Here is a 13,776-nt window from a genome sequence, read left to right on the forward strand (position 1 = left end):
CTGACAACAATAGTTGTCACAATGAAATGAATAGGCCAAACAGCCTATTATTTGCTTTTCAATACAACTGAAACTTATAAAAAGATTTAAGAATACAAAAATGATCAAATCCTTGTTTTAGCCAACAATGTAATGTATAACACTTAAAACGCCACCGTTTTATTCAAAATATGTCAAAGGATCACTTAAAATAGTCTATAATAATCACTCCAAGACATAACAAATATGTACCAAATACTGTTACAAAATCGCACTAAATCAGCATTAATAAAGAAGTCAAGCTTTGAATGGAAAAACTAAATATTACACATATTATTGTAATTAACTGCAATGTGTAAAATTGCTCAAAACAAATTATATATATAAAAAAATTAAACCCATATGAAGAGTTAATTTGCAAAAAACAGATAACTCATAGTTAACAGATCATTTTTAGATAACAGCGAATTTTTAAAAATGTTTAAAAATCATGTTTTTTTTCTTTTTTTTTAAAATCCTGCATTGCAATTAATATCAATCAAACCGCGGTTTGGTGGTTTTGATTAAATAATAATAACTAAAGAAATACAGCTAACTAACACAATAAAAACACGATAGCACAATAAAAAACATGATTTATAAAAAAAAAATATTAAAACGGCGTTATCTGTTTTTGCAAATAAACTCTTCATATAACGCTAGCGCATTAGTTATGGATACTTAGCCTAGCATACTAAATGGCTTCTTGCATAAATTACTTCGCAAAGTCTAGTCATTTTAGTCTCAGTATATTATAGATACTTACGAGCAGTCACTAAGTGCTAAATTAAAATGTAATCATAACTTTTAGAGAAGGGGGAAAAAAAGAAAAGCTTTGGAGAATGCGGGCATCGATCCCGCTACCTCTCGCATGCTAAGCGAGCGCTCTACCATCTGAGCTAATTCCCCTTCCGGTATACTTCAGCTAGTATACAAGTATGTGACACAAGTACGAAACTCCACTTTTAAAGAGAACACAGCACATTTATTAATTATAGACAAGATACGACATCATATTAGTTTCACGATACAATACACTCTATTTATCAGATATTCAGAGTCAAAACCTTGCGAGTTCACATAATGAATAGCAAAGTGGTTAAAAATAAGTTGAGGTTATTGGAGTTTAATATTCACGACAAAGTTACTAAATAAACTACTGAGTAAAGCTACAAATATTGAACAAAGCTAGCTATACAAAATACAACTTATAAGTACACCGTCCGATAAAAAGACGAGCATACAGTAAGGTTATATCAGCCTAACACGAAGAGCTTTTCTTCAGTCGTAGTGTAAGTGAGTCTTCCAGCGCTGACACCGTCAGCAGAAGAGTTGAGCACTGAGATGAGATGCGACAGACATCTGCAGTGAAACCGAGTCAGAACCGGGACAGCTGCGCCTCAGTGCACTGGAGCAATAATAACTTCATACCATCTCAACATAAAACGCGTCCTGTCATGATGTTGGTGAGTTCAGACTGCATGTGTGTTGGTTTTACTACGGTAACCTTGATAATGCGCAGTGCATTGCGGTAGAAGATGCTGTAAGGGGAGCTGAGGAGCAGGAGGATGTATGATTCCGTTGTGTCATATATAATGTGTTTGGGCAGGTGTCAGTGCTGCATAGTGTGTGTGTATGTGTGGTCTGGATCATGTTACATAAAAGAAGAAAGGGGAGGCCTACGTTGTGAAACAACACTGTTTGAATTTGTTCAGACAGCAGAAATCTGATTATTTTGCCATAACAGACTCTAGACTCTACCTAATGTTTGCAAAACTGATCCTAACCAGATACATTTGTATCATGCTGGTATATACAGTCGTGGTCAGAATTATTGGCACCCTTGGTAAATATGATCAAAGAAGGCTCTGAAAATAAACCTGCATTATTAATCCTTTTAATCTTTTATTTAAAAAAGAAATCACAAAAATCTAACCTTTCATTGAACTAAAACAATTGAAAATGGGGGAAAAAATCATTATGAAATACATTTTTCTCTCAAATACATGTTGGACACAATTATTGGTACCCCTTGAAATTCTTATGAGTAAAATATCTCTGAAGTATATTCCCCTTCATATTCACAATTTTAAAAGTGAAGTGACATACTGCCAAGTATGGTGACCCATACTCGGAATTTGTGCTCTGCATTTAACCCATCCATCGTGCACACACACAGCAGTGAACACACACACCCGGAGCAGTGGGCAGCCATTTATGCTGCGGCGCCCGGGGAGCAATTGGGTGTTCGGTGCCTTGCTCAAGGGTACCTCAGTCGTGGTATTGAGGGTGGAGAGAGCGCTGGACATTCACTCCCCCCACTTACAATCCCTGCCGGCCTGAGACTCGAACCCACAACCTTTGGATTACGAGTCCGACTCTCTAACCATTAGGCCACGACTTTGAGCACTCCAGGGTGATTATGAACATGAAATTATCCAGCCATCGCTTCCTGTTTCACAGAAATATAAATAGGAGGGAAAACAAAGCCCAAATTCCCTTAATCATCCATCACAATGAGAAAAACCAAATAATATATTTCTGATGTGCAGCAAAAGATAATTGAGCTTCACAAATTAGTGAAGTGGCTTTAAGAAAAGAGCTAGAGCAGTCAAAAATCCCATTTCCACCATCAGGGCAATAATTAAGAATTTCCAATCAACAGAAAATGTTACGAAACTGCCTGGAAGAGGACATGTGTCTATATCGTCCTAATGCACGGTGAGGAGGAGAGTTTGAGTGGCTAAAGACTCTCCAAAGACCACAGCAGGAGAATTGTAGAGAAAGGTTGAGTTTCAGGGTCAGAAAACCTTAAAAAAAATTGTCAAACAGCATCTACATCACCACATGTTGTTTGGGAGGGTTTCAAGAAATATTCTCCTAGCTCATCCAAAAAAACCTCCAGCATATTCAGTTAACAGACACGACTGGAACTTCAAATGGGACTGGCTTCTAAGGTCAGATGAAACTAAAGAGTGAGCTTTTTAGCAGCAAACACTCAAGACGGGTTTGGTGAACACAGGGATAAAAAGTACCCCATGTGTACAATGACATATACTGCTGTATTTTTGATGTTGTGGGCCTATATTTCTGCTGGAGGTCCTGGACATCTTGTTCAGACACATGGCATCATGGATTCTATCAAATACCAACAGATAAAAAATCAATAAGTGACTGACTCTGTTAGCAATCTTATAATGGGCCATGTTTGGATCTTCCAACCATACAATAATCCAAACACAAACCTCAAAAACAACACAAAAATGGGTCACTGAGCACAAAACCAAGCTTCTGCGATGGCCATTCCAGTCCTCTGGCCTGAACCCTATAGAAAATGAGTGGAGTGAACTGAAGAGAAGAAGCACCGTCATGGAGCTGGGAATCTGAAGGGTCTGGAGTGATTCTGGATGAAGGAATGGTCTCTGATCTCTTGTCAGGTGTTCTCTAACCTCATCAGGCATTATAGGAGAACATTTAGAACTGTTAAACTGGCAAATGGAGGTTTCAAAAAGTATTGAATAAAAGGGTGCAGTTAATTGTGGCCAATGTGTTTTGGAGAAAAACATTTATTTCATAATGATATTTCCTCCCATTTTAAATTCTTATTATCCAATGAAAGGTTAGATTTTTGTGAATTTTTAAATAAAAGATCAAAAGGATTAACAATGCAGATTCATTTTCACAGCCTTCTTTGATCATATTTACCAAGGGTGCCAATAATTCTGACCACGACTGTACATCATTATCAATGCAGTAGATTTAGACCAGATAGTGTCTGATTTAGTCAAAAATTAACAAAACCAAGCTCATTTGTGTGCAATGTGAAGAAACTCTAGTTGTTCTGTGTTTTTTTAAAGATCTTGTACTTGGAAACCATTACCTGCACGCTGTTGTTCCTTTCACCCTTTGTGACCACCTACCCAGCTGACTTGGAGAAAGGACGCAGGAGAGTGGTTCATGTAATGGGTAAGAACTTCTGTGCCACTTTATACCAGGTGTCCCAGATCACAATGTGCAGAAGGCAAATCTGCAAATGCAGCGTAAGCAGAAGAAGGTTATGATACCTACCGACAACCGCCTACTTGTAGAAAAACATTTTGTGACCGTGTTAAACATGCGGCCAACAAATAAATACCATTATTGTGTAAGTGCATTGATATTCAGAGCACTTAATGTAAATTTTGACAGAGACCACTCCACCCACGATAGTGATCTTCAGTGTATAACCTCACTTTGCAAGTTCAGTGTCTGTCCATCAGCGGTATTAAAAGAAAATCTCTTACGAACCCCAATTGTAGTAGCTACTCGAAGCTCAAGTACACTGTAAAAAAAAATGTTTCAAAAAGTTGTTTCAACTTAAAATAATTTGTTACCCCCGCTCACTTAAAATTTTTAGTTTAGTCAACTTGAAATTTTAAGATACTCAATGTTAATTTAAGGGACAACTGGAATATTTTAGTTGACTAAACTAAAAATTTTAAGTCCGCGGGGTAACAAATTATTTTAAGATGAAACAACAATTTTTTTTTTTTTTTTTTTACAGTGATTACAGCAGTTAGCTACAGCCCCCAAATTCACCATTCAAGGAGTGCAGATATTTGCCCCAAACACAATGAAATATTTTACTTTTGTGAAACTTTGCTTGTTTCACTCTGGTTGAGTCTGCGTGCTGCTTGATGACACACAATATATCATAAATAGGCTTCTTATCACTGCAAAAAGTGACAAGTTGACTTAACTTAAAAAAATTGAGGAAACCCATTGCCTTAAAATTATTAAGTAATTAATATAAAAAAAGTATAAGTTAAGTGAATTGTCAATTGCCACTTAACCTTTTTTTTTTCTATTATTATTTACTTAATAATTTTAAGGCAACGGGTTTCCTCAATTTTTTTAAGTTAAGACAACATCACTTTTTTACGGAAGCGTATTGCATTCACTTGAGGAAAAAAAATCTACTCTGTTTTTCTGAATTAACGAGTTAATTATCTCAGAATTACGAGATAATTTTTCATTAAAAAAAGTTTTTGCTCTGTTTTTCTGAATTAACGACTTATCTCAGAATTACGAGAAAATTTTTCATTAAAAAAAAGTTTTTGCTCTGTTTTTCTGAATTAACGACTTAATTATCTCAGAATTACGAGATAATTTTTCATTAAAAATAAAATAAAAATAATTAAGTCATTAATTCAGAAAAACAGAGCAAAAACTTTTTTTAATGAAAAATTATCTCGTAATTCTGAGATAATTAAGTCATTAATTCAGAAAAACAGAGCAAAAACTTTTTTTTTCTTTAAAAATTATCTCGTAATTCTGAGATAATTAACTCGTTAATTCAGAAAAACAGAGTAGATTTTTTTTTCCTCAAGTGAATGCAATACGCTTCCGTACTTTTTACAGTGATAGGATTTAAAAGCAATATGCAACATCTGATAGTTATATTGCAGGTAAACATGCTTTATAATCAGTTTCAAGTCAACTAGGTCACTTTTCTTCGTTTGGTATTCATTTTTATGCAAGCAAGAAAAAAAGGTCTTTAATTGAATCTGTTGCACTAGCTGTCTTCTAACAGCATGGTCCCAACATTTACTTTGGCAGCTGCAAATTACTTTCAAAAAGTCTGTGGTTACAGTGACATTGCTCTCAGTTTAGACCCTTTGCTTCGGATGAAATACTGGTTCTTTAGCTGTCTCTGGCTGAATTAATGATTGGACATGTTTGGCAACCCTGCTTTCAAAAGAAAAGGTGTTGTGGTAACAAACATTTCAGAGTGTGAGATATCCAGCTGACAGTTTAAATGAGCAGATGTCAAAACTGATTACGGCCCTTGAGGTCTGTCCGGAAAATTTTGGATAGCTATCAGAGAAGATGTTGTTTGATAGCTGCATTTCACACTTTTAAGACTTGGTGGCTTGGAGATCCAGCTATGCTTCAAGTGCCTTTGAGCAGCCTTCAGACAAAAGCAAAGGATTCTGTGGGAATTAAAGTTGAAGGATTTAAGCATTTTCAATGTCTTTTTTAATGCCATAGTTATTAATTTTTCTTAGCTGGTTTTAAGATCAGATGCTTATTTAGCGCAACAGGTAAAGCTAAAGTACTCAGCAAGAGGGCTGCATCTGCATTACAATTGGCACTCTTCAAGGATATTCATGCAATATGGAGATTTTAGACTGATGTGATGTGTCAGTTCATTCAATTGAAAGGGACACAGCACAAAGAATACTAAAAGATTTGGCTATATTTGAAATGAAAATGACCCTTATTTGCATATGAACTGCATGAAAAAGAAAACCACAAAACTGCATACTTTTCCACAGTCCCATAAAGTTAATTTTCACCCAAACCTTATTCGGCAAAGTCTCAAAACCTTTAAGAAAATTTGTGTTAAAAATAGGGTAAATTCCAGTCACATTGACAGGAATTGTCTCAATGTCAAAAATTCAACTGTAATTCATATTCAAATATAATTGCAACACTTTGAATCTAATTTGGTTTGAATGTGGCCCTCTTGAAGTTTCTGAAGTTTGGCATGGTGCTAGGAACTCAAAAGTTATGGGACTGATTCCCAGGTACACTCTGATAATGATCATTCATATAGTGTAAAGTGGAAACTTCTTTCTCTTTTTCCCTAGAGGACGATACAGGGGCAGTGATAGTCCAGACTGCTCCAGGTAAGGTGGTCACTCATCGCGGTGGCACTATCACCCTTCCCTGCCGTTACCACCATGAACCAGAGGACGTCGACCCTAACCGCATCCGCATCAAATGGACGAAGGTTTCCGATGCTTTCCAGTTTGAAGACGTGTTTGTAGAGCTGGGGCAACAACAGAAGGCATTTGGGTCCTACCATGGTCGAGTGTCTCTGGAACGGGCAGGGCCAGGAGATGCTTCAGTTATTATTCACAATATCACCTTGCAAGACTACGGCCGCTATGAGTGTGAGGTCACCAATGACATGGAGGACGACACAGGATTTGTCAATCTAGACCTTGAAGGTCAGGGAGCTGTTTTTGTTTGTGGTAACTAAGATTGAATAAAGTGTCATATTCCAACTGAACCAACTTCTCTGAACCATTTTTCAAAGGTGTGGTGTTCCCATACTACCCTCCATCCGGACGCTACAAGCTGAACTACCACCAGGCAGAGGAAGTGTGCCGACAGCAAGATGCAATTCTGGCCTCTCATGCGCAACTCCACAAGGCTTGGCTTGAGGGGTTGGACTGGTGCAACGCCGGGTGGTTAGAGGATGGCTCGGTCCAGTACCCCATCTCCCATCCTCGAGACCAATGTGGCCGCAAGGATAGCCCTCCAGGGGTCCGCAACTATGGCTACAGACACAAAGACGACGAACGCTATGATGCTTTTTGCTTTACCTCGAACCTCAACGGTGAGTGTTTGCCTAGGGTTGAATTGCTTATTAGAGATCTTTTCTGGCCTGAGGCAGTTGGACCAGGTTCCGGTTAAGAAGGTCCTCCTGCTTCTCCTTTCACTGCCTTCCGTTTGATACATGTCCAATAAATGGTGCCAGTGCCACAAATGAAGGAGTCTTAACTGATCAATGCATCAATTCCTGGAAAACTGGCCAAATCGAAATCAGATTTCAGGGAAACTATGATTTAGTACAGCTTCTGGGGTGCAGTCTCACTTTGTGACCATGCGGGAATAATTGGCGTTTGCACAGATGAAAGTTGAATTGATTTTGTCTTCAGGAAGAAAACTGTATTTTTGGCCATGGTTCAGACCATTTGTTACTAAGTGCTGTATGATCCAGTGGGTACACAAGACTGGTAGCCCAGTTCTTCAGACCCACTCGCAGTCAAGTCATTGAGAGCCAAAAGGCTTTTCTTTTGTCCCCAAGTGGGCTATTAGAGAGGACAGTTTGTCCTGAAATCTTTATAGCTAGGGCAATTTTCAATAATACCCCTACACTGACCAGCTGCTGGAAATTTAGCATATGGCCCAGTGGGAAATATGAGACAATGTGCTGCCCTAACAGTCAGCCATCACATAAACAAACAGAAAATCAATGAATGACTTCTGAAAAACAAGTGGCGGTCTGAAATGTTTCCTCCTTTGCCCTTTCCTTTTCTCTAGTTTCTTTTGACTCACCCAGCCAGGCCTGAACAAAAATGCATTGCTATTTCATCATGATGAAGGCAGGCTTTGAAATCATGATCCAAATTTCAAGATCTTCCACAGTAAAATGTCTACTTTCCAGAAGAATTGAATTAGTATTTTTGACGGAATATTCAACTGGAACATTTTTCTTTCTTTGCTACTCCAGCGAGTCAGACCTTTATGGCAAGCTGTTGTATAATCTTCTCACAGCTTTTGTTGTTTTTCATAAAATTGTGTTTCTCTTGCAGGACGTGTTTACTTCCTCAAACGTTTTAAAAAGGTAAACTACCTTGAGGCAGTAAAAGCATGTCAGCGTGACGACGCAGTGATTGCCAAAGTTGGACAACTATACGCTGCATGGAAGATCCAGCTCTTGGACCGTTGTGAGGCGGGTTGGGTGGAAGATGGCAGCATCCGTTACCCCATTGTCAATCCTCGGGCCCGCTGCGGGGGCCCAGAACCTGGTGTCCGAAACCTAGGTTTGCCTGATAAAAAGTTCCGCCTCTACGGAGTCTACTGCTTCCGCAGGAACACTGATATCCAGTCAACACAGGCTCCAAAAGAAACCACAACCAAACCGGCTAACAGCACCAGAAGCATCTGAAAGTGCACAATATTAGTTACTAGCATCATGGCTTCTATGTTTGACAGACAAGGCTTTTTGCACACCTGCTAGGCTACTAGGCAACTAGGCTAGCGCTGAACTCGGGGCATAATTGAACTTGTATAATTTGCTTGAAATGAGGTGTCAGTCATCTCTAAATTGAGAAAGTAAGCAACTTTTCTCCTCAGAGACATTAGTTTCACAGTATACCCTGCATGCAGAACTTAGCCTTCAGGTTTTCAATTTGTTTTCTTTTGCTGTTTCCCAGGGAAGACAAAAGTGACTTTAATAAGCGCTTTTAGAATGCAGGAAAGCTAATTTAGCCTTATAATGAGTATAGCACATTAGCAATAGTCCTCAATGACCTGATTATGAGGAAGTGATAATGGACAAAATATGCATCAGATGCTAGCATGAACTGGCTAGCTTGGCTGGGCTTAGCTTACTTATTAAAATTTGTTGTTGCCATCTAAGCAAGTATCAAAACTGATTAGCTTTGCCAATTACTATGCACATAACATTAGACACTCATTTTTTATACATTTTGAATGACCTTGCAAGCAATAACAGAATTAGGCATGACATTTTCTAGATGTTTATTACAGTGATAAAGCTAAAATATTGTGAATGACAGACTTACATCAGCTGCTTTACTACCTCTTAGTGGTTGATTGCACTGTCCATTCAGTATTGCACAATATTGTCTATGATAATGCAGTTTAGATTAAAGTTATTTACCTGTTCGCGTTTGTCTGTCAATTCTCTAAACGACTGTGGATGCAGGGCACAGAATTGCCTGATGTCACCGGTAACCATGACAATAGCTGAATATGGCTCTAACAAATTGCACATTGCTATTTTGATTTGTCTTGGGCACAAGCTCCCGGCGATGATGCACTTTGTGTCTACAGTCTGCAAAACACTTGAGAAAATGTTTGTTGCTTTGCCAGAATCACATAAGTGACCCTTACATTTCCATAGTAACAGCGTTAATCATTAATGAGGCCTCATTAATTTGAAAGAAAAGCAACAGTCATTTGTTAAACTGCTAAAATTAGGCTGTTTACTCTGATAGGTTTCATTATATGCTCAGAATTTCTGGTTGTATTTAGCGCATGTAGCGAATTTGAATGCAAGAATCTAAGCATTCTAAACAATACAGAAAAACACAACTCTGACTGAACATTATATAATAAGTACTAAATTATATGCAATACTATGTCTAAGAAACACAAAATTTCTTAAAAACAGTAAATGCATTTCTAAAAAGCTAACTTCTTTTGGAAATTGGCATTATATCACATATATTGTGCTACTCTCATGACAACAAGATGGGGTATAGAAAGACAACTATAAAATATTTCTCTTGAGATGGTTACATTATCTTTCATTTGATAGATTTAATCTTCCCTCAACATGAAAACGTCAAAATTAATTAACCCCTAACAACTGAGCACGTCCTCTTGTGCTAACAGAACTGAATCAGATCTCAAAAGGTGCCATATTTGTCTCATTTCTTACCTGCTGACAGGAAAAAACAAAGTGAAAATTGAACACTCAGACATCATGTACTATCCAGGCACAAGGTGTCAAATAATTTGCTCATCTATTCTGAAAGCGAAAATGCTGTGCGATGTGAAAGGAATTCTATCTGTTAGCATTCCCATTTCAGCAGGAGCTAACAGAGACACGCTATCCAACAAAACCCCTTGGTTAAGATAGAAATCAAGTCAATAATACATATATATGTAACGGTGGCCAGCTAGTAAGTGCTGTCCAGGTAGACCTCACCATCTGATGCTAAAGGCCATGGTCTTTAGCATCCTTGTTTAGCATGCTCACTTTTCATGCTGGAAACGCTGGTTCAAATCCTGCTCTGAGGGTGGTGAGTAGAACTGGAGGGGTAACACTGGTGCCGTGACCCGGATTGAAAGTGAAGTTTAGGGGGGGTGAGGTGTAATGTCCTTGTTAGTGAGCCCACCTCCCATGCCAGAAACCCCAGTTCGAATCCTGCTTGGAGTGAGCAAGGCAAGTATAACCGGAGGGGTTATACATAAACTGAAAAGTAGGGCTTTTTCGATTCCTCGATTCAATTCAAGTACTCGATTCTAAAAAAAAATCATTGATTGCAATTTGCCTGTGTCGAGTAACCGGCAAAATACTGGAAGTGATGCATTCCACGGACGTGAATCCATAAAACGCATTATTAGACCGTATTCCAAGGCCGCATGATATATTATTTAAACCCATTTAAAAATCATAAGAAATCATAATGCCATTGTACCATAATGCAATTCACAAATGCTACGATTCAATTAAATAAATATATGTGATGTAGGTTTAATATATGTGCTTTAATTATTTACATGCATGTAGACTGAGTAACATGTGTCAAAGTGGCTCCATTCACAGTGTAAATGCTGCTCCACAACAACTGTTATCATTTACATGTGTGGAGCGCATCTCAAACTCCATCTCTGCATATTGGTGTGAGTTTGGATTTATTATAACGTTCATCTGGAACACTGCACCATTTCATCAGATTTTTAAGGTAACACAGGAGAATACATCTCAATATGCTAACTGTTCATCGCGATTTCAAAATAAAAAATTCAACCTTCACACGTTTTGATGTCGACATATTCAAGAAAAAAAAAACATGATTACTTGCCTTTGATACTTTATTTGAACTAATTATTATCTCATTGCTCTTATAGGTTTATTTTAAGTGATTTTAAATACTATTGTTCACTTAGGTTTATTTGTTTACCACATAAAATGTATTATAATGATCAGATTACTCGATTAATCGTCAGAATAATCAACTATTACTCGATTACCAAAATAATCGCTAGTGACAGCCCAACTGAAAAGCTTTGCTGGTCTGGCTGTAGGAAATGTTGACCAATATGATCGTGGACTGACAAGATTTTGCTTATTTGCAGTTGAAGTATCTAAAATGTCAAGACTTTCGGAACAAACGGCTATACAAATAGGAAAAATGTTACATATTTGCACGATTTGGCTCATTGCATCCTTCATGCAAACACTCCAGTCTCGTCAAGCTAATACGTCTAGCCATTCTTCTTGTGCAAACTTTGAGAATGCTGTATTATGTACATAATGCTTTACATAGTAATTGACTGAAGTGTTTGCAACATTGATTGGCTTATTTCAGTGGGTAATGAGTCAATGCATACAAAGTCTCTGCTTAGTTGAATAAGCCTCCAGCAGTGAACAGTGAGCGTTTGCTGTTTGTTTAGACCCTGTAAGCTTTGAACAGGGATCCTGCTGATTTGTTGTATGCGGCTGTAGGTACAGATCAAGAGCGAACATGCTGGTTTTGCTCGATGGTCTGTGTTGAGAGAACTCAGACTGAAGTGGAAAAGAAAGGGTAGAAGGTTAATGCAACTGTTTAGAGCATTTATTCACAGTGAGCTCTTGAACATGACAAGAAGAAAAGGAAATTACATGATCAGTTTGTGTAAAAAACAAAGTGTGGCGTAAATGTTTGTTCTACCTGAAAAAAAAAAACAAACGAACAAAAAAAACTGTGAATTTCCATGTTTAGATACTAGCAGCAGTGATATAAGCAAGATAAGCTACGAACAAATAAACATTGCATCTCAATTTGCACACTATTCATCCTAAACATATCCAAAATGAATTAAGTGCCATTCATACCAAAGATGATAACTGTAATTATTTTAATTCTATGAGAATTGGGAAATCCACACCACAGTTATAACAACAATGTCACAGAGGAACAATATAGTTGGAATTACCTGAATAATAATTATTTTTTCAGCTGGTGAATCAGAATCTGCCAATTACAATCCACGCAACTTTTAAATATTTAATGTGGTAGATGAAATATTTGCTGCATGTGATTATGATAAACTTCTGTTGGTGTGGACCTAGATTGTTCTTGACATTCCAAATCATAATATTGTAAAACAGCATGCCAAAATTGCATCCTTTTTCCAGTGGATTTTTTTTCATCCAAAAAATAAAATGTTGTCTTTGATTACTCACCCTCATGTCATTCCAAACCCGTAAGACCTTCGTTCATCTTTAAAACACAAATTAAGATATTTTTAATTAAATCTGAGAGCTTTCTGACCCTCCACAAACAGAAACGCAACTATCACGTTCAAGACCCAGAAAGGTAGTAAGGACATCAAAATAGTCCATGTGAAATCAGTGGTTCAACCAGAATTTTATGAAGCTACGAGAATACTTTTTGAGGGCAAAGAAAACAAAAATAACTTTATTCAACAATTTCCTCTTTTCCATGTCAGTCTTTTTCACGCATTCATGAGAGTACCACAATACATTTTAACAATGTCCTTACTACCTTTCTGGGCCTTGAAGGTGTCAGTTGCGTTGCAGTCTATGCAGGGTCAGAAAGCTCTTGGATTTCATCAAAAAATCTTAATTTGTGTTCTGAAGATGTATTAAGTTCTTACAGGTTTGGAAGGACATGAGGGTAAGAAATTAATGACCGAATTTGCATTTTTGGGTGAACTATTCCCTTAACACAATAAGTGTGCAACAAGGGACCTGTAATATCAAAATGCAGTTTTAGTATATTATAATTGGTGTCTCATTATGGGAACAAAGTCCTTGTTGGTCTTAGCACCAACCAATGACAGTTTAGATATAGATTTTATAGATGAAATTTATTAGATATAGATTTTGTTTTAGAGTTAAAAACAATTCTAAATCAAACCTTAACTTTGTTAACCATGCATCTGGTTTTAAGGGAAAGTTAATGTTTGGGATTGGGATTAGGGCTAAGGCCTATTTGCTTGAAGCAAAACAGAAGAACCAACTGTTGTGACATCATCTGGAAAAAAATGAAGGCAAAACGAAGTTCATTTGGAGCTCAAAACAGCAAGCCGAAGCAAGCTTTCCGAAAATGTTTGCGCTGAGTGGTAAACACCTTTAACAACCACTGGTCCATGGTGATTATGTAATAGGTAGGTGTTTTCTGGGTGTCCACCTTCTTCTCTGGTTAATTTCTTCTGTTTAGT

The 13,776-nt window shown here is 37.5% G+C and overlaps 1 protein-coding gene across 1 annotated transcript; it reads left to right on the plus strand.

Annotated features, from left to right (window-relative positions):
• The first annotated feature begins 948 nt into the window (after nucleotides 1-948).
• LOC306867583 (hyaluronan and proteoglycan link protein 4-like) lies at nucleotides 949-9,483 on the plus strand. Its single transcript, XM_079413333.1, has 5 exons — nucleotides 949-1,484; nucleotides 3,876-3,984; nucleotides 6,651-7,013; nucleotides 7,103-7,405; nucleotides 8,385-9,483. Exons 1-5 carry the CDS (start codon nucleotides 1,368-1,370, stop codon nucleotides 8,738-8,740), a joined length of 1,248 nt encoding a protein of 415 aa, XP_079269459.1. The 5' UTR covers nucleotides 949-1,367; the 3' UTR covers nucleotides 8,741-9,483.
• The last annotated feature ends 4,293 nt before the right edge of the window (nucleotides 9,484-13,776 follow it).

The sequence above is a fragment of the Barbus barbus genome, assembly GCF_936440315.1.
Source record: "Barbus barbus genome assembly, chromosome: 49".
Lineage (NCBI taxonomy): Eukaryota > Metazoa > Chordata > Actinopteri > Cypriniformes > Cyprinidae > Barbus > Barbus barbus.

Coding starts and splice junctions, on each gene's coding strand:
- LOC306867583 (XM_079413333.1), top strand. CDS start 1,368: ATGCGACAGACATCTGCAGTGAAACCGAGTCAGAACCGGGACAGCTGC. Junction 3,985..6,650: donor GAGAGTGGTTCATGTAATGG/GTAAGAACTTCT, acceptor CTTTTTCCCTAG/AGGACGATACAGGGGCAGTG. Junction 7,406..8,384: donor CTTTACCTCGAACCTCAACG/GTGAGTGTTTGC, acceptor TTTCTCTTGCAG/GACGTGTTTACTTCCTCAAA.